The sequence below is a fragment of the Carcharodon carcharias genome, chromosome 11 (assembly GCF_017639515.1).
Source record: "Carcharodon carcharias isolate sCarCar2 chromosome 11, sCarCar2.pri, whole genome shotgun sequence".
In the NCBI taxonomy this organism is placed as follows: Eukaryota; Metazoa; Chordata; class Chondrichthyes; order Lamniformes; family Lamnidae; genus Carcharodon; species Carcharodon carcharias.
The window spans coordinates 89,489,673-89,510,902 of record NC_054477.1 but is presented as its reverse complement, the minus strand read 5'-3'; the positions used below and the strand labels follow the sequence as shown (position 1 = coordinate 89,510,902).

Here is a 21,230-nt window from a genome sequence, read left to right as displayed (position 1 = left end):
GCTTCATCATCTGAGGAACTGAACACTGTGCAAACATCTGCACTTCTGACCTTATGATGGAAGGAAGGTTTTGATGAAACAGCTGAAGGCGTTTGCACCTAGGACGCTACCTTGAGGAGCTCCTCCAGCTATGTCATGGGGCTGAGATGATTGGCCTCCAACAACCACAACAATCTTTCTTTGCGCTAGGTACAACTCCAGCCTCTTCAAATTTATCCCCCAATTCCCAGTGACTTCAATTTTACTTGGGCTCCTTAATGCCACACTTGGTGAAATGCTGCCATGATATCAATGGCAGTCACTGTCTCCTCATCTTTGGAATTCAGTTCCTTGCACCTGAAACAGGTAGATAGATGAGGATGAGGTCAAGTAGCTTCTTCCTTCTTGTTGGTTCTCCCACTACTGCCATGGCCTAGGCTGGAGAATATGTCCTTCAGGACTCAAGCAGTGGTGCTACCGAGTCACTCTTGATGATGGTCATTGACGTTCCCCACCCTTGCTATCAATTTGCTTCTTCCAAATGGTGCTCAACATGGAGAAGCATTGATTCATCAGCTGAGAGAGAGCATAGGTATTAATTAGCAGGAAGTTTCCTTGCCCATGTTTTTGTTGATGCTATAAGACTTCATGGCTTCTGGAGTGATTGTTGAGGGGTCCCAAGGCAACTCCCTCCCATGACTGTGCCACCACCTCTGGTGCATCTGTCCCTGCCAGTGGACCAGGACATCCCTGGAGATGGTGATAGAGGAGTTTGGGACATTGGCTGTCAGGTATGATTCTGTGAGTATGACTTCGTCAGGCTGTTGCTTCAATCATCTGTGGGATATCTCTCCAAATTTAAGCACAAGTCCCCAGATATTAGTGAGGAGGACTTTGCAGGGTTGACTAGGCTGGGTGTGCCTTTGTCGTGCTCGGTGTTCATTTCAATGCAGAGTGGTCCATCAGGATTTATTTTTCTTAAACTTTTTACCGTTGTTTGATACAAGTGAGTGGATTGCTAGATCTTTCAGGGGAAATTTAGAGTCAAGTGGATTGCTGTAGGTCTGGAGTCTGAAATAGGTTAGACTGGGTAAGGATGGGATATGTCCTAGCCTAAAGGACAGTGGTGAACCAGATGGGTTTTTATGACAATCTGGTAAGTTTCATGGTTGCTTGCCTGATACTAGCATTTTTTAAATTCCAGAATTATCTAATTAAATTTAAATTCCCCAGTTACCATGGCAGGATTTGAACTCATGTCTCTGGATCATTAGCCCAGGTATCAGGACTACTGGTCCAGTAACACTGTCACTGTACTATTATTCCCAAATAATTAGGGGCTCTATAGTTGACTTCAGAATCTGCTATGTCTTCTGGTTCTTGTAAGTTAGAAATAATCATGCCTTAGACTCAAAATGCTGGAGCTTCATTGAGTGTATTTCTTGCTGCTCTCTATGTGGCTGGTAGGCTGACAGACTTGTACATTGTTACACTGCACCTGACAGCAGTGTCGCAGTAAATTTGGCACCATGGGATTATATATTCACAAAACACGTAGTTCTTAGCTCTTTGTAAATAATACTACAGTACAACTGAATAATTCAAGTAGGCCCAGGGTGGGGTGAAGTGAGGTAGGGTGAAAGGGGGTGCTAATATCAGTCATTGCTTTACCTCATATAAATCACTATCCAGTAATTCCTACTGGAACTGCATTGGTGTGCAGGTCCAATAAGGACAAAGCCGGACAGTGGTGTCCCAATGCTGATCATCTTTCAGAATTCAAGTGTCAAAGTTCACATATGAAAAGTGTCCACCAGTAATCTACTGAAGAGTGCCTACCATTAGTAGAATTCTCTCTCAACAGGAATCAATGAATTTGGGTGGAGATTATAGCAAATCCAGATTCTACAAATTGCATGGGTAGTCTGAGAATGTTTCCTCGATAGGCTCATACAAGTTTACAATACAGGTGGATGTCATTGTGTATGTGCCAGCTCTTTGCTGGAGCAATCCGAAAATAATCCCACTGTCCTGTTTGTTTCATCCAGCACCGTATCTGCCTGTGCTTCAAATTCTCATCCAATATTCCACTGAAACAAGCAATGATCTCTGACTCAGTCATTCCTTGTGGTAAAGCATTCCATGGCACACACTGTGTATAAAAACAAATCACTCCTCTTCTCTCTCTTCATTCAGTGACAAAGGAAATTGCTTTTCCCTATTGACTCCATCAAAACCTTTTATAAATTATTAAAATTCTATGAAATCTCCTCCTAGCCTTCCCTGCTGGAGTGGAAATGGTCCCAGAAATTGAAGTCTTTCTTTGCAGCTATAGATTCTCATCCCTGGCATGATCTTAGTGAATCTATGTTGCCTTCTCCATAATAGGGTGCCAAAACTGTTTACAATATTCCAAAATGTTTAGTACAAATTCAACAATGCTTCTTTACTCGCATACTGTATCCCCCCCACTTAAGAAAATGCAAAATGCTGTTGACACTTTTTTGGGCTTAATTTACCTGCACTCAAACTTTCAAGGAATTATGTATTTAAATACCAAGGTACGTCTTCATCCGAACCCTTCTGTATCTTGCCATTCAGTGCACGATCCCATCCCTCGTTTTCCTCTAAAAATGTGTTACCTGATAAATATCAAGATGTGAGACCACATCTGGAGTATTGTTTTTTTTTAATTCATTCATGGGATGTGGGCTTCGCTGGTTGGGCCAGCATTTATTGCCCATCCCTAGTTGCCCTTGAGAAGGCAGTGGCGAGCTGCCTTCTTGAACAGCTGCAGTCACAGTGCTGTTCAGGAGGGAGTTTCAGGGTTTTGACCCAGCAACAGTGAAGAAACGGCGATATATTTCCAAGTCAGGATGGTGAGGGACTTGGAGGGGAACTTCGAGGTGGTGGTGTTCCCATCTATCTGCTGCCCTTATCCGTCGAGGTGGTAGTGGTTTGGAAGGTGCTGTCGAAGGAGTCTTGGTGAATTCCTGCAGTGCATCTTGTAGATGGTACACATGGCTGCTACTGTGCGTCAGTGGTGGAGGGAGTGAATATTTGTGGATGTGGTGCCAATCAAGCGGGCTACTTTGTCCTGGATAGTGTCAAGCTTCTTGAGTGTTGTGGGATGTGCACTCATCCAGGCAAGTAGGGAGTATTCCATCACACTCCTGACTTGTGCTTTCTAGATGGTGGACAGGCTTTGGGGAGTCAGGAGGTGAGTTACTCGTTGCATGATTCCTAATCTCTGACCTGTTCTTGTAGCCACAGTATTTATATGGTTAGTCCAGTTCAGTTTCTGGTCAATGGTAAACCCTAGGATGTTGATAGTGGGGGATTCAGTGATGGTAATGCCATTGAACATCAAGGGGCGATGATTGGATTCTCTCTTGTTCGAGATGGTCAATGCCTGGCACTTGCATGGCGCAGATGATACTTGCCACTTGTCAGCCCAAGCCTGGATATTGTTCAGGTCCTGCTGCATTTGGACATGGACTTCTTCAGTATCTGAGGAGTCGTGAATGGTGCTAAACATTGCACAATCATCAGCGAACATTCTTTTTTATTCGTTCATGGGATGTGGGCATCGCTGAGTCGGCCAACATTTATTGGCCTTGTTCAGAGGCCATTTAAGAGTTCTGGAGTCACATGTAGGCCAGACCAGGTAAAGATGACAGATTTCCTTCCCTAAAGGGCATTAGTGAACCAGATGGGTTTTTTTTTACAACAATTGACAATGGTTCCATAGTCATCATTAGACTTTTAATAAAGTGCTGCGTGAATTATTAACCAGGGCTAAGTGGGGGGCACAAGTCCTGCCCTCTGGAGCTGCTGGCCAATCGAATTGGCTGGCAGCTCCACCAGTCCCAGCAGCACCAGGAAGGCTTCAGGGGCAGCTGCTGGGACTGCAGATAAAGTCAAGAGCCCAAGGTCTTGGAGCCTCAGAACAGGTAAATCGGAGGTTTTGGGCCGGGGGGTTTGGGAGCATTAGATACTGGGGCAGTGTGGGAGGAGAGGGTGGGATTAAGAAAGAGATTGGGTAGGAACAATTTGGGGGGTTCAGTCTAAGAGGGGCTGCCCCGCGATTGGCAAAGGGCAGCCATCGAAGAACAACCCCCATTCCTTACCGCCATTTAACCATCAGGCTTTCTGCTCCTGCCTTCTTGCCCACACCAAATGTATTATGGCATGGGCAGTGTATTATTAGGGTCAATATACTTGATAACAAGCCCAATTGACCCTTAATTGGTTATTTTAATATGGTGGGCCGGCTGCCGATTTCAGCGCCCGCCCAGCCCCCGTATTATGGGTATAAGCTCTGGAGTGAGCAGGAAGGTGGTGGGATGGGTGGCCACCCCATTTTATGTACACTCCCCATGGGAATCACACCTGCCAGCAGCACACAAAACTCAGCCCATGGAATGGGATTGTTGCCTAATGAGGAAATGTTGGACAGGCTAGGCTTGTATCTGCTGGAGTATAGATTGAAATATATAAGGAGTCCTTATAACATCCTGAGGGGTCTTGACAAGATGGATGTGGAGAGGATGTTTCCCACTTGTGGGAGAATCTAGAACTAGGGGTTACTGTTTAAAAATAAGGGGTCAGCAATTTAAGACAGAGGTGAGGAGAATTTTTTTCTCTCAGGGTAGTGAGTCTTTGGAACTCTCTTTTTCAAAAGGTGGTGGAAGTAGAGTCTTTGGATATCATTATGGCAGAGCTAGACATATTCTTGATAAGTAAGGGGGTGAAAGAATTGGGGGTAGGCAGGAATATGGAGTTGAGGTTACAATCAGTTCAGCCATGATTTTATTGAATAGTGGAGCAGACTCAAGGGGCCAAGCGGCCTACTTCTGCTTCTAATTCATATGTTCATATGAAATTACTACCTGTTTATCATCTTTTCCAGTCCTCTTTGATATTTGTCAAACCCATTCTTCCGTGTTGTCAGCAAATTTGAAAATTGTCCTCCCTGTGCCAAGTCCAATTTGTCTATTTATACCAAGAACAAAAGTGAGCCCAGCACTGACCTTCGGATATGCCACTTCCACCCTACTCTAAACCTGCTTACCATAACTATGTGTTTCCTACCTACTAACCAATGTCTATACGCATTGTTATATTTCCTTTTGCACCATATGCCTTAAATTTCCTCCTCCTCAAAAAAAAAAATTGACTTCTGCTTCACGCTTTCTGGAAATCATGCTTTATGCTTTCTGGAGATCAGATATTAATTGCTAAGGATAATGCAATCATAATCACATGTACTACTGTTCTCTATGTAGTATGTTGGAGCATCAACAAGATGCCCCACTTACATATTTTATATCTTAGTAAGCCAGTGAGCTGTTGAGTTTGCTTCATACCATGCTCCAATTCCATACTTAACTAGCCATACTGTGGAACTCCACGTAAGATTTTCCTCCTCTAAGCCATTTTCTCATGGTACCAAATAAGAAATATCTATTGATATATACAGTAGTCTATCTAGTGAAGATAAGACAGTTACATCATGGCTGACCCAGCAAACCTCCTTTATCCAGTTTTAATAAATATTCTACAACTTCTACATATCCTTAACCTTTCAGTGGACAGATGGAAAAGTATTTTACATTTACAATATAAATACTTTAGATATCCATTGTTTCACTGCAATAAATACATCAAATTACACTAGTGTAAGTTATGAAGCTCCTGCAGTTAAACAGCTGCCTTACCTTTTTAGTTAAGGTATAAACTAACTGGTACAGCAAAGGGCTACAGTCAACTCTCAACGTGTAGTTACCTGAGGGAAAGAAGAGGGAGATTAAAAAGACATGGAGAGAAATAACAGAGTTAAACTACAAAAATCACAAATAGCCCATAATTATTCAGATGTGTGAGGGAACTAAGACCTCACTTCATATACTAATATAAAATATATATAGGTATCTTCATGGCTATTTGTAAAATTTTAAAAACTGGACAAAGACCTTTTAAATAGGCTGAAGCCATGTCTGAATGTGACCCTTGAACACTCTTCACAATTTTTTCTTTAATTAGCTCTGTAAAAGAGCTCAGTAATTAACATCCTATCAAAATTTCTAAAGACTAACTACATACGCCGATTCCTTTAGTTTTGATGTATAAGGCTCAGCCAGAGGTAAATATGACTAAGACTGTTGCTCAGAGCAAAGAAACATTTTAATTCACTCTTTTAATGTAATCTAACAAACAAATTGTAGATTTCTCTGCAGTCAACTATATGCTTCATAATGTTTTATAACAACTTATGTTGTTACAGCTAACCTTGAACGCTAGTGTACTAGAGGCAATATTCTGAATGATGACATAGTCTTTGACACAAAATAAATGCAATGTGCGAAGTTTCAGTGCTGATATTCTAAGCAGACTTTTTGGATTGATAGAACATGAGAATATAAGAAATAGGAGCAGGCATAGACCATTTGGCCCCTCGGGTCTGTCCCACCATTCAATAGGATCATGGCTGAACTGGTTGTGGCCTTAACTCCACTTTCTTGTCTTACCCGTCATAATTTTTGACTCCCTTGCAGATCAACAACCTGTCTAACTAAATCTTATTATTCAATGGTCCAGTCTCCACTTCTCTCTGGGGTAGTGAATTCCAAAGATTAACGACCTACTAAAAGGAGAAATTCCTCCTCATCTCAGTCATAAATGGGAGGCCCCTTATTATGAAACTGTGCTCCCTAGATCTGGATTCCCCCATGAAAGGAAACATCCTGTCAGCATCTACCCTGTCAAAGCCCCTCAGAATCTTTATGTTTTAATAAGATCTCTTCTCATTCTTCTAAACGCCAATGAGTATAGCCTAATCGATTCAACCTTTCCTTATAAAACAGCCCTTGAATCACAGGTATCAACCTTGTGAACCTTCTCTGAACTGTCTGCAATGCAAGTGTAACCCTCCTTAAGTAAAGAGACCAAAACTGTACAGAGTACCCCAGGTGTGGTCTCACCAATGCCCTTGATAGTCGTAGCAAGGCTACTTTCATACTCCATCCCTCTTGCAATAAAGGCCAAGAAACATGTTGAACCACATCCATGCCAACTCTTGTGTTCTTTTACAGAAATGTAGCTCTTGTAGTTCTGTTGATAGACAGACAGACAGGTAAACAGACAAGACAGACAGACATGGGATAGATGGATAGATATGGGATAGATAGATAGATAGATGGACGGACAACAGCACCAGTTGCCAGTGATAAAAGTTAAAATAGATAAAATAGGAAGCAGCTAGTTGCTCAGATATGGCTTTGTGAAAACAGTCAAGATTTTAACATTATGTTCTGTTTTCCTGTATGGAATAATAAGCTTGAGGGAGCTCCTGCACGACGATCAAACTTTTGGTTCATGACAAAGATGTCAGACACCGTATCAGCAAACTATCTCCAGCAGTGTGTCATATGATTGACTGGTACACAGATTGTAGATACTGAATATACAAAAAGAGTGACAGGCAAATTTTAAAAGCTGGTCACTATTTCAAGGTGAAAGAGATGTCAGAGAAATAAATCTGATAAAAATTAATCAAATTACCCAGTTGCTTCATTACCTTCTATGGATGAATCTGCATTGATATATGCAACTCCACGTTCCTGAAGTAGTTTGGCATTGTCCTTAATGTAAAAACATCAAAACATTATTGAAACCAGCAGTAACTTGTGCATTCCTTTATCTCATATGTACATTTGTGTTACCTCAATCAAGGATAAGTTTAAAGCTAGTGCTTCATATTACAAACAGCTATGCTTCAAAAGCACTTAAAATTAGTTTCAATGAGCTTTGGAACACGAGGTTGCACATTGTGCTACATAAATGTAAGTTTTTTACTTAAATTTTCATAAATTTAGAACAAATCAAGAAACAACTGCTAATCTGTGCCATTTTCTATTTTCTTCTTAAAAAGGAAATAAAAACTTTCCAGCTACAGCTAAGTAGGCAGCCTAACTGCATCCCAATTAACCCATGTGTACCTGCTTTTGAGAACCAGTCTGCTCCGTCAGTCAGAATATTGCAATTTATTCTAGCATTTAACTGTGCCAGGGTTTTCCATGCCTGCTGGCATCCAGTGTGAGCAGACAACATGGCGCGATCAGGTTCAGTAACCACTTGTGATTGTCCACACAGCCTGCCAACGAGTTGGGGGAGGATTTTCCCACCATCAAACACCAGGAACCTTATTGTAATATATCTGCATATCATTATTAGGCCTGCCCGCCGGAATCGTCCCCCTCCCCACTGGATTATCCGTCCACGTTGGCATGCTTTCCCGCTGATGTGTTTCACACCAGCATATAAAAGGCATGCACTTGGCAGGGTGCACTTTGAGGGGAACTCGGAGGTGAGCGCACAGCAATGATATACCAGGGATGCCTGTTGGACTTCAAGCTTGAGGCATGCTTGGGAAGGAAGGGGGGTGCAAGGGCTGCCTTGCAGTTGAATGTAGCGCAGACCCATTCGGGGCGGGGAGAGAAGCAGCCACGCATTAGGGACACCTTATATAAAGTGACTATTCCTCTGCAACTGAGAAAGTTCAGGCGCAGCCATTGATATGATTGGGGTCGGGCTCCTACCTTATCTGCCCACTCAAGTAACGCAGAGACATCAAAGTGCCACCCAGTGCTCCAGCACTTTTCATCCCTCAAGCACAGACTATGAAGTAATAAGCGTTTTCGTGGACCGCAGAACGACTGGACGACCATACACGTTGTACAATCTCCTTGCTAAAGCTGGCCGTGGAACAGTCACTGCTGGCGGTGCTCACAGTTCCTTGCAATGTCAGCATCCTGGTTTGGACCAGTCTCCCCGATGGTTCAAGCTAACAGTGCAGCCTTGCAGTGCGGGTTAAGAGAATGCCTGCACCTGAGCTGAGAACACAACATGCAGTGCAATGGGTGAAGCTGCCGCCAATCGGTCAGGTGGAGGAGGGTGGGGTTTCAGGCAGCCATGCAGTGCATTAATCTCTGGCCATCCAAGCGCTGGCCAGCACTCTTTGGGATGCATTAAAGGGCCTTCACATTTAACCAGGATGGGTTCTTAGTACACCCAAGTTAAAACCCACATGTCTCTCTCTTTCATCTTGCAGGAGGAGTACATCAGGATCATGGAGCCTGGTGAGTTAACTCTATGTCTCATGGCATACAGAGAGCGAAGACAACGGAGAAAAGAGCGATTGAGACGCCTGGCTGTGCAGAGGGAGGAACAGAAGTCCTTTGGTAGAAAGGGCGGCTGGGGCACCCGCACACGCCGCCGAAGAGCCACAGCAAGCCATCGCTAGTCAGCGCTTAGCAACACCCAGGATCGAGAGATGCCGCCTTTCATTCCTGCAGATGACTAAGAACTAGTGTTGCTAGAAACTGTGCATGTCTAGGGAACTGGTCAGTCACATCTGCCAGCTACTGCAGGATTTGGCGCCATGGAGGGCATCCATTGCCAGTGGCCGTGAAAGTGACCCCAGCGCTTAATTTCTATGCCAGTGGCTTCTTTCAGGGCTCTACAGGTACCTCTGTGGGATATCACAGGCCTCCACCGACAATGCATCCCTGAGGTCATGGATGCCATCTGCACGAGGGCACACAACTTTGTGCATTTCACCCGGGACCAAGACAGTCAGGGTGCAGGGGCCATTGGATTCACTCAGATCTCAGGTTTCACACAGGAGCAGGGTGTGATTGACTGCACTCATGTGGCACTCAGGTCTCTGTCACAATACATGGTCAACTACATCACCTGCAAGGGATTCCATTCGCTGAATGTGCAGCTGGTGTGCGACCACCAGAAACACATCCTGCAAGTCTGCACAGGGTTTTCCATGTGCATGACTCCTACATCCTCAATCAGTCACAGAACCCTTCCAAGGTCCACAGTAGCTGCAGGGATGGCTCGTTGGGGACAAGGGCTACCTGCGGAGGACATGGCTGATGACACCCATGTGGCGGCCTCAGACTGCAGCAAAGCGAAAGTACATTGAGGTTCATGCTGCAACTCGCAACTTGGTGGAGCAGACCATCGGGATGCTGAAGATGAGGTTTCAGTGCCTGGACCAGTCTGGTGGGGCCCTGCATTACAGTCCGTAGAATTGTCGTCATCTGCTGTACCCTTTACAACCTGGCGCTGCAACAGGGAGAGGAGCTGGCTAATGAAGAGATGGAGGAGCTGGAGGTCTCCTCGGAGGATAATGATGGGGAGGAGTGTGAGGAGGTCCTCAAAGGCGGTGATGAGGGTGAGGAGGTCCTCGAAGGCGGTGATGACGGGGAAGAGGCCCTTGCACTGGCCAGGCAAGGCAGGTGCACCCGGGAGGCCCTCATAGCTGCTAGGTATGTGGAGGATGATGACAAACTGCAGTGAGATGGTCCCATAGTTCCTCACATTGCATCTGTGAACATTTGACTCGAGTCTGGCTTATGGCAGCGCGAGTACCCTCTGTGATAAGGCTCCTGTCATGGAGACGCAGTGGAGACTCTAATATTCACTTGATTGTAAGAGGATGATGATGACATGCAATGAGGACAGTCCATAGATCTTCACATAGCCTCTGAGAATGTCTGACTCCTGTCTAGCCAAGGCCAGATTGCTTGCACTCTGTGATCAGGGTCATATCATAGAGATGCAGCCATGAAACTTTAGAAGCATCTGATCCTTTGTCCACCTTCAGCACCTGACCCCTTCAGGAGCACAGCATCGCTGGTCGCAGATGCTGAAGAGATGGGGGCCAGCCTCACCTTAAAGGTGCTGAGAGCACACAGAGAGAATGATGGAACTCTGTGACGCCTGCCCATTACATTCTGCAGACATCAGTAATGTCTCCAGGGAGTGTGAGGCTGGACCATCATTTTGGTCTGAAGGCTGCATAAAGCACAGGGAAGAGGCTCTGGACTGAGACACCTGCCTTTATCTTGCACAGAAAGGTTTCACGTCTGAGTGACAAGAACACTGCTCATCAGAACAAGAAGCCATAGGCAAGGAGACATTCTTGGGAGCTTATTGACAACAGTGAACATTATGTACAAGTGATTAACACCCGCGCCCAGGCTGTGCAACTAATTCTTCTTAACTTTCCTATCCCTGCCTTGGTGCTCCCCGGACGTTTCACAGCAGAGGTGGAGGCTGCCTGGTGACTGTTACGCCCTGTCTGTGATGACCTTGACGGGCATCCTCTGGAGCGTTGATACTTGGAGGGCCTAGCCCTGCTTTCGAGGTCCTGCTGTGTGGCATTGGCACCCTCCTCAGCCTGTGGAGCTGGAGCTGCTGAGGTTGCAGGGAAAGGGGATTCGGATGGGCCACACACTCCCGGAGTCACCTCCCAATGGGTGCCCAGGATCCCCAAGCTGACTCCTCGGGGAGCAGGGCAGCTGGAGTGAGATCAAGCTGCCCTGCACCCATCTCGGGTACACACTGTTGGAGGCCAACTATGGCATGGAGTTGAGCCCGCAAAGCAGTGCAGGAGCAAAGTCCTGGACCAAGATCTCCAACGTGGTCGCCATCCTATCAGTGTTGATCTCAGTGCATTGCAATGCCGGTGCTATCACCTCAGAGTGAAGTGGGTGGACTCCTTCATCGTGCCTTGCAATCTGAGGAGTGCAGCAGACATCCCTTCCTAATGTTCCCAAGTTTGTCTTTACAGCTCCAGCTAGTATGACATGACCGAGTCTGAAGGCTTATCATCTGACTTGGACTGGCAAATTTCTGGTCTCCATCAGCTCTCTGAGTGCCGGACATCTATGAAATCCCTGCCGCCGTCGCCTGGTGTGGTCAGACCGTGCGATGTGCTCACCAGATTGTGATGTTGAGGCTATTCCAAAGCTAGCTCCCACTGAGGTGTGTGTCTCTGCACTGGTGGAGAGTGTGGGTGAGCACTGTGATGGGACTTCAAGGAGGGTGCCTCCAGATTCCTCTTCAGAGGATTCTGCGAGGTTTGATCGGAGGCTCTGGATTGTGGACTCCATCGGCTGTTTCCCAGATGTGCCTGCGGAAGCAAGGGAAGATAATTAGTGCACGGCAGTGGCCTGTGAAACAGGACACATCACTCACAGCATGGTTATCTGATGGATGGTGCACTGCTGGACCCTCACTTGGTAGGCCACTGATGACCTCACCATCAGCACAAGACCGGTGCAGATCGTCACCAGCCAGCTGGATGGCTCTGTTTTCAAAGTCCATGAGGACCTTGATTTCAGGCATTCCTCCACCAGTCTGCAATCTCTCCCTGTTGTTGTGTGCCAGCTTGTCCTGCATGAATAGAGATGGAGAGCAGGATGCCTGCCAGGCCAGATGATAAGTATGCCTGGCATTTGTAGGTGGTGAGTGGTCCCATGAATGGGATAAGGACAATGACGGTGTGTGTGAGAGAGTGAATGGTGATGTCCCTTCAACTGGCAGTGAGTGAGATCCCTGTGAATGTGTGATGGGTTTGTGAGTGTGTGAGTTGAGAGTGGAAGAAGAATGACTTACTCCGGCGGAATGGAGGAGATCATTCATTCTCTTGTGGCACTGGGTGTCTCTTGACGGGCAACAAACATTTGTATCTCTATTCTGACTCTTGATGTCTCACATTAGTTACTGCTAAGTCCTGTTAAAATACAAAGGCCTGAAACTTTGGTTCTGTAACACTGTTGGTACTAGCACTACAAAAGCCCAAAACTTCAAATCTGTCAACTGGACTGCTTCTGCCCACTACTGGCATGGGTGCCCTGACTGCAAGGACACAAGCATGGGTGTGCCATAGATATACCTGAAATTCATGCCCCACAGAGCCACTGCCATTTCCCTGGGGCGGTACCTCAGCAATCCTTATGATCTGCTGGAGCACAGAATGCTGGACTGCCATAAGAGCTGCATGCTCCTTTGAACTCTGGTATCCACAGACATGATGGCAGCAGTCTGCATCTGCATACCAAGAAGCATGGATCTCATGACCTCAGTCTGAGCTTCCACTCCAGTACTTAGACATTTGGCACTTCCTGCCTCTGCTGCAATGGAAGTTGAGACATTAGCCACCTGACACTAGTCCGCAAGTGCCATCATGGCCACCACTTCCATACTGGAAAGGATGAGCTCAAGTTGTGTGTGAAGCCCTATGCCAAATTGGAGCTGAACACCCCCATGCTCTTTGACAGTGACAACAGGTTCTGTAGCAGAGTTGGCAATGTACTGAGCATTTCTGAGTGCATGTCATTCAGTGTTCTCCTGTATGCCACCCCATCAATGTTCTCATTTCAGTTCTCTACAGCAGAATTTATCTGCGACCTCACCTTCTGGTGAGCTGGCATACTCACTATCTTTTCTCACTGACCTGGTTGCAGCCATTCATGCCCAGTGACTCACTGCCTATTGATGCCAACACTATACTACCTACCAATGTGTGCAAAGTGCCAGTATATGAACTGGTGATTGGGAGCATCAGATCAAGTGACAGTACTTTTTTGTCAGATGTCTGCTGCTGCTTACGCTTTTCACAGTATGGTTGCACTGGCCGATCAGGTGGCAAATCTTGGATATCTGAAAGCAAAAATGTCGAAGGGGAGGGACTGGCTGAGGTGGAAAGTAAGAGGCCCATGGCCACACCATCTGCAGCCTGCACTTGGCACCAGAGATCAGGATGAGGAGAAAGTGGAATTTGAGAAGGGGCACGAGGCAGGAACATAACACCATCCTGAAAGTTCTAGGCCTTAGTAACTGCTGGTTCTGTAATGTGCAGCACAGTCTCTTCCAAAGAACTCCAGAGATGTAGGCATGCCTGTCTCCAGACAGTTCTCTTCTGCTGCTCGAGCTCACATGTGAGATGGAAACTGTCGGTGAATGTGTTGCAATGTTGTATGGATGATGTATCTACCATAGTTAAATAGTTGCAAGTATGTGTATGTAAGGTTGACAGCATTGGTAAGTGTGAGGATGATGTGGAGTATGTTAGGCATGCATCCTGATTGCTGATGGGTGAGTGGTAGGGTGTGGTGCATTGAGCTGAATGAGAGGTTAATGGTGTGATGGGTAGGAGATGCCATTTGAAGATGCATTAACTGATCATGACAACATGTGTGAGGTTATTGAACTTTTTCCAGCACTGCAGCCAGGTCCTTGACTCTAGGAATTCACCTGTTAGCTCCTACTCATTTTTCCTCTAGAGGATGTGCCTTGAGAGCCCCCTCCTGGTACCCTGCAGAAACATCACCCCTCTCCTTTCAACCTCAATCACTAAGACCTCCAGTGTCACTTCCGCGAACCTGGAAGTCCTCTCTTTGGCCTGGTGCTCCATTATCAGACTGCTTCCTTCCATCAGTGTCTTCCTGAGATCGTTGCAGCACATGCTGTAGCCACATGCACCTTCCCTTTAAGAGGGGCAGGGCACCTTTAAGAAGTGAAGGCTAGCTGTATGTCATGACAGCCACCCATGTTGCTGAACCCCCTACTGAGCATGCAGCCAGTCAGCACTGCATTTTGTGCTAGGCTGCATAATGCAATCATGTTGATGGGTAGGCAACACAAAGTTTGTGTGCTGTCTGCCCCAGTGGCAGCAGGAGTGGGATAATCATGCATCAAGATCCCCATGCCCAAAAATGGGGGTCATCAAATTTTTCCTCAATCCACTTTAACATACCAATGCAACTACTTAGTTTGTCTCGCTCAAATATTGTATAAAATATGGATTTTTAGTGGCATATATTCAGATTTGTATCAATTTTTGATACTACTGATATTTTTAAAAAATGTATAGAATTGGGTAGCACAAAATATTTCTCTCTCCACAGAGGCTGTCAGACCTGCTGAGTTTTTCCAGCATTTTGTTTTTATTTCAGATTTCCAGCATCAGCAGTATTTTGCTCTTAACAAAATATTTAGAACTGTATTAATTTGATTTCAAACCCAGCTATAGGAAGATTAAAGTGCCTCTCTATTTATGTTTCAATAATCCCCAAAAAAGCTTCAAATCCAACACTAATCTGGCAGCCCTTAAATGAAAAGCTGCAAACTAAATAATTAGAAAGGAAGGCTGGGGTTTTACCAGCATTATGGATATTGCATACCTTTCCATTACTTAGATGATTGAAATCTACATTCAATAGGCATGCCCCTTGTTCTCGAATTTCAAACAACTTACCTCTGCCCACTCTGTGGAACCCAACAAACCAAATTCTTCCGCATCCCAGCTGGCAAAAAATATTGTTCTTCTGGGCCTCCAACCTACATAGAATCAGATAGTAGCAACAAAAATAGTTTGCCTTTAATGGTGCATTTTTGTGCTTAAATTCTCACCCGGCAGCACCAGTAAACAGGTGTTGGGATTGAGCCACAAAGGTATAGAGTACTAACATGCTGCATGAATCCAGCCTCTAACCTTCACTTCACATTACGGCTAAAGGCAATGGAGCTAACTGCAGATGGAACTTGCTTTACTTTTTACTGCAAAAGGGGACATTTATTCAATTCTGTTTCCCTCCTTTTAAAAACAAAATATAGTTAGTACTGCCCATTAAAAGCCAGGAATTCACACATTGAGATACACTTTACTGAAAAAAATCATAATATATATTGGATCATTACTGCCACTTACTCCATAAAGATTGGGACTGATTATAAAATCCACAAGACCAGCTGAATGGGCTGCAATTTATGATTGTATACTGTGATAAAAATTAAACATTTTTATCTATAGTTTATCATAGTATTGGCTTCTTCAATTCTATTATAGTACAGGGGGTTTAAAAACTCTCTCCATTCATAGAAAAATGTCCCATTTTATTTTCATTCAAATGTTTCTGATATCCTTCGATAACATGTGACCTTTTTTGCCTTGAAGGACAAGCGCAGCAAATGCATGGGAAGATCACCTGCAAGTTCCCCTCCAAGCCACACACTATCCAGACTTAGAATTATATTGCTGCTCTTTCAATGTCGCTGTGATAAAAACCTGGAACTTCCTTCCTAACAGCACTGGGGTGTATCCACAGCTGATAGACAGCAACAGTTCAAGAAAATGGCTCACCATCACCTTCTCCTGGGCAACTAGAGATGGGCAACAAATGCTGGCCTTGCCAGTGTTACAAGCTCAGTACTTGGCAGAGAACTTATATTTGTGAAGTTTGTGTTTGTCCATTTAAATCCAAAGTGAAACTAAAGAGCGTGCCAGAAAGGGAATAATTTCTTGGCCATTACATCGCTTCTGAGAAATTAAACTCAGGCTGAGGTTGCTATGGGGTTGAAAGCCAACAAAAAGGCTAATTAAAGGTAAATGGGATAGTGGCAGGTTCTAGCCTGTTCTGTTGCAGCAGGACACAGTTGCAGAACACAGGATTCATGTGAAGAGAGGCAAGCAAAGCTGTCTATGACGAGGTCAATATTCTATTTGACAGTAAGAAGGCAAACAAAATTCCAGAAACTCTCGAGGAGTAATCAGTAAGCTGAAAAGGATGGAATCCTAAAGGCGGTGTGAGGGGCTCGGGCATGTCAAACAGCTGAGAGTTATAGCAGAGGATCAGACTGTGAACCAGATATTGTTGGTTGACCAGTTGAAAAGGAACTCTGGAAAGCTACACAATCATGACTGATGTGGCCCAAGTGAGACAGGGTGCATAGATTTACACCTTGTCAGTGTTAACTGTATACAGGGACCTTGGATGAATTTTAGCTGGTGACAAATGCAACTCAAGGGCCAAATTGATTGACTGGAAAGCAAGAGACCCCATGTACTGGAGGCTAAGTTAGACAACTTTAAAACTGCATGTGGTGCCACATGTGTGCAGAGAGTGAGATGAGCAGTTGTACTTTTTTAAGACATATCTTTGTTGTATTGAGACTCACATAAATATTGGAGAGTTAAGGGGTGGAATTTTCTATACCAGCTGGAAGTGGGTGTGATAGTGGCGTGTGTGGACAATATGGCGTGATCGGTTTCACAATGGAGGGGGACAGGTCGTGATCATCCACTCAGCCCGCCAACAGTCATCGGGAACCTCATTGTAATACATCAGCATATCATTAAAAGACCATCCGCCAGGCTCTTGGGCCCCTGCTGGATCGTCCATCCACGGAGGGGTGGGAAAGCACGTCAACATGTTTCACAAGGGCATGCAGGTGGCCTTCACTTTGGGGGAACTGAGGTGAGTGAACAGCATCGTTTCCCACAGCTCGCCAGGGCCGCATGTTGCTTTGCAGGCTTCAGGGGTGCTGGGGCGGCCTGGGTGAAGTGCCGCCCAGCCTCGGAGGTGACTGTTGCTTTGTCGGTGTTGTGGTGGGGGGGGCAACTGCTGCCCTGGCTTTGGATCCCGTGCATAAGAAATTGAGGTGGAGGACAGGGGTAGGTGAGGGAAGTGGCCATGCAGTAGGGACACCTGTATAAACTGGCCATTCCTTTGAAACTGAGACAGATCAGGCACAGCCACACTGATACGACTGGGGTCAGGCTCATGCCCACAGAATCAATGCAGGAGCACCAAATTGCCAAAAGGCACTCCAGATCCCCCCCATCCCCGGCACAAAGTCACGCACAAACTTCCCAGGAGTGACGGCGAGCTGTGGATGGTCAGCGCCTAGTGACACCCAGGGTCTATAGATGCTGCCTGTCATTCCTGCAGATGACCAATAACCAATTTGCCGATGACCGTGCATGTCTAGGGACCTGGTGGCTCACATCTGCCGCCAATGCAACACTTGGCGCCAAGGGGACATGAGGGCATCCACTGCCAGTGGCTGTGAAAGTGACATGGTGCTCAATTTCTATGCCAGTGGCTCCTTTCAGGGCTCCACAGGGTGACCTCTGTGGGATATCACAAGCCTCCACCCACAAATGCATCCATGGGGCCACAGGTGCCATCTTGCCCGGGACCAGGACAGCCAGGATGCAAGGGCCGTTGGATTCGCCCAGATCTCGGGATTCCCACAGAAGCAGGGTGCAATCGACTGCACTCATGTGGCGCTCAGGTCTCCGTTGCTGCAGCTGGAAGACTTCATCAATCGCAAGGGCTTCCACTTACTGAACGTGCAGCTGGTATGCGACCACCAGAAATGCATCCTGCAGGTGTGTGCACAGTTTCCAGGAAGTGTGCATGGCTCCTACGTCCTCAGTCAGTCATGGATCCCTGAAGTATTCCAGGGTCCACAGAAGCTGCAGGAATGGCTCCTCAGGGACAAGGGCAACTCACAGAGGACGTGGCTCATGACACCCATGCAGCGGCGACAGTATAATGAGGCTCATGCAGCAGCTCGCATCGTGGTGGAACAGACCATTGGGATGCTGAAGAAGAGATTCCAGTGCCTGGACCAGTCTGTTGGAGCCCTGCAATATAGTCCACAGAGGGTGTCACGCTTCATCATCATCTGCTGCGCCCTTTACAACCTGGTGTTCCAACGGGGAGACGAGCTGGCTGAGGAGGAGATTGGGGAGCTGCACGTCTCCGCCAATGAAGAGAACGCCAATGGGGATGAGGTTAAGGAGGTCCTCAGAGGCGACAATGATGGCGATGAGACCCTCGCACTAGCTAGAAGAGGCAGGCACACTCAGGAGGCCATCTTTGCTGCTAGATTTGTGGAGGATGATGATGACATGCAGTGAGATAACCCCATAGATCCTTACAGTGCATTTGTGAACATTTGACTCCAGTCTGGCTTATGGCAGTGCAAATACCCTCTGTGAGAATGCTCCTGTCATGGAGATGTAGCGGAGGCCCTAATAGTCGCTCGATTGCACAAGGATGATGACAATGTGCAGTGAGGACACTCCATAGATCCTCACATAGGCTCTGTGAATGTCTGAATCCTATCTGGCCGATGGCAGCTCGTTTGCGCTCCATGATCAGGGTCATATTATACAGATGCAGGCAAGAACTTTAGAAGCATCTGATGCTGTGTCCATCTTCAGCACCTGAACCTGGGGCACAGTATCAGTGGTCATAGATACTGAAGAGATGGGAGCCAGCCTCACCTTAAAGCTGCTGAGAGCACATCGAGGGAATGAGAGAACTCTGTGGCGCCTGCCCACTACATTCTGGCAGCAATGACAAGCACCACGAGGTGCAGGTATCAACAATGTCAACCAGCACTTTGGTCTGAAGGCTGCACAGAGCACAGGGAAGAGGCCCTGGACTGAGAAACCTGCCTTTATCTTGTGCAAAAAGGTTTCACATCTGAGTGACACGAACACTGCTCATCAGAACAGGGAGCCATAGGCAGGGAGACATTCTTGGGAGTTCATTGACAATAGTGAACATTATGTATAAGTGATTAATACCCGTGCCCAGGCTGTGTAACTAATTCTCCTTAACTTTCCTAACCCTGCCGCTACGTCTTGGTGCTCCCCAGATATCCACAGCGGAGATGGAGGCAGCCTGCTGACTGTGACGCCCTGTCTGTGATGACTTTGGCGGGCGTCCTCTGGAGGGCCAAGGCTTGGAGGGCCCCATACGCCTTTCACGGTCCTGCCGTGTGGCAGTGGCACCCTCCTCAGCCTGTGAAGCTGGAGCTGCTGAGGTCACAGGAGGAGGGGATATGGATGTGCCAGTCACTCCTGGAGTCACCTGGGTGGATGGGCCCAGAGTGTGCACCGGCTGATTCTCCTCCCTATGGGTGCCCAAGGGACCCTGGCTGACTCCTTGAGGGGAAGGGGTAGCTGCAGTGAGACCAAGCTGTCCCCCCCCCCGTCTTGCGTACACACTGTTGTAGGCCAACTATGGTGTCAGCGATGGAGTTGAGCCCACAAATCAATGCAGCAGTGACGCCCTGGACCAAGGTCACCATGGTGGTCGCCATCCTACTGGTGTTGACGTTGGCATGCCGGCACTATCACTTCAGCCTGAAGGCAGACAGACTCCTCCATCGTGCCTTGCAATCTGAGGAGTGTAGCCGACATCCCTTCCTGATGTTCCCTATCTTGCCTTTGCAGCTCAAGCCACTGTAACATGACCGAGTCCAGAGGCTCATCATTTGACTCGAACTCAGAAACATTCCGGCTTCCAGCAGTCCTCTGAATGCTGGGGGCCTGGGAAGTTCCTACCACCGCCTGCTGTGGTTCAGTCAATGTGATGTGCTCACCAGATTGTGATCCCGTGTCTATACTAAAGCTAGGTCCCACCGAGGTGTGTGTCTCTGCACTGATGGAGGGTGTGAATGAGCGCAGTGATGGAACTTTGAGGAGGGTGCCACAGATTCCTCTTCAGGGGTTTCTTCGGAGCTTGGCTGGAGGCCCTGGGTCATGAACTTTGTCAGCTGTTTGGCAGATGTGCCTGCGAAAGCAAGGGGAGATAATTAGTGCATGGCAGTGGCCTGTGAAAGTGGACATATCACTCACGGCATGGTTGTCTGATGGATGTTGCACTGCTGGATCCTCACTTAGTGACCTCACCGTCAGCACAGGACCTGTCCAGATCTTTGCCGGCCAGCTGGATGGCTCTGTTTTCAAAGTCCTTGAGGACCTTGATTTTGGGCACTCTGCCACCGGTCTGCGATCTCTCTCTTTCTTGTTGTGTGCCAGCTTGTCTGCATGGATAGGGATGGAGAAAGCATAAGCAGGACCCTGTCGGGCCAGATGATAAATGTGCCTGGCCTGTGTGGGTGGTGAGTGGTCCCATGGATGGGCTGAGGACAATGAAGGTGTGTGTGAGAGATTGAATGGTGATGTCCCTTGAACTGGTAGTGAGTGAGGGCCCTGTGGATGTGTTCTGGATTTGTGACTGTGTGAATTGAGAGTGATGAGAAGAGTGACTTATCCTGGCGGAACGGAGACCATTTATCCTCTTGTGGCACTAGGTGGCTGTCCTCTTCTGAAGGGTTTTGGTGCTGGTCACCACTGCCACCACCTCCCAAGCCGGGTTGGTCATGTTGCTACCCATCCTGCGGCCAGAGCGGGGGTATAGGACATCCCGGCGTGCCTCTAAGGCATCCAGTAGTTGTTCAAGGAACCTGTCATTAAGCCGAGGACTGCGTTTTTTTTTTCCTTTGCTGGCCATGTCTCCCGGGCAGCAGTGGTGACCTGGAAGCGATGAACACTGTGCTGGCGGCTGACTTTTAAACATGGCGGCCAGCGTGATGCAACTGCAGGGTGATGGCCGAAGGGAAAATGAGTGTGTGTGTTTCTTGGGAGTGCATAAATAATGAGGCAGGTTTGAGAAAACCTGTCATCGCTTTCGACGGGTAGGACGCCATTTTGTCTGCCACTACCGCACTTAGTGCAAATTTGGGAAAATTCCATCCAAGGGATTTGATAATGAAAAGAAATCTGGTTCTAGCAAGGAAAAGGA

At 46.9% G+C, this 21,230-nt stretch overlaps 1 protein-coding gene across 1 annotated transcript in view; it reads right to left on the bottom strand.

Moving 5' to 3' along the window:
- naalad2 (N-acetylated alpha-linked acidic dipeptidase 2) overlaps positions 1-21,230 on the bottom strand; it is a 485,356-nt gene that overhangs the window by 311,750 nt on the left and 152,376 nt on the right. The window contains exons 11-13 of the mRNA XM_041199157.1: positions 15,101-15,183; positions 7,559-7,622; positions 5,700-5,767 (exon numbers count right to left, since the gene is read on the bottom strand). Coding sequence (XP_041055091.1) covers positions 5,700-5,767; positions 7,559-7,622; positions 15,101-15,183 — 215 coding nt within the window. The remainder of the gene's footprint in view (positions 1-5,699; positions 5,768-7,558; positions 7,623-15,100; positions 15,184-21,230) is intronic.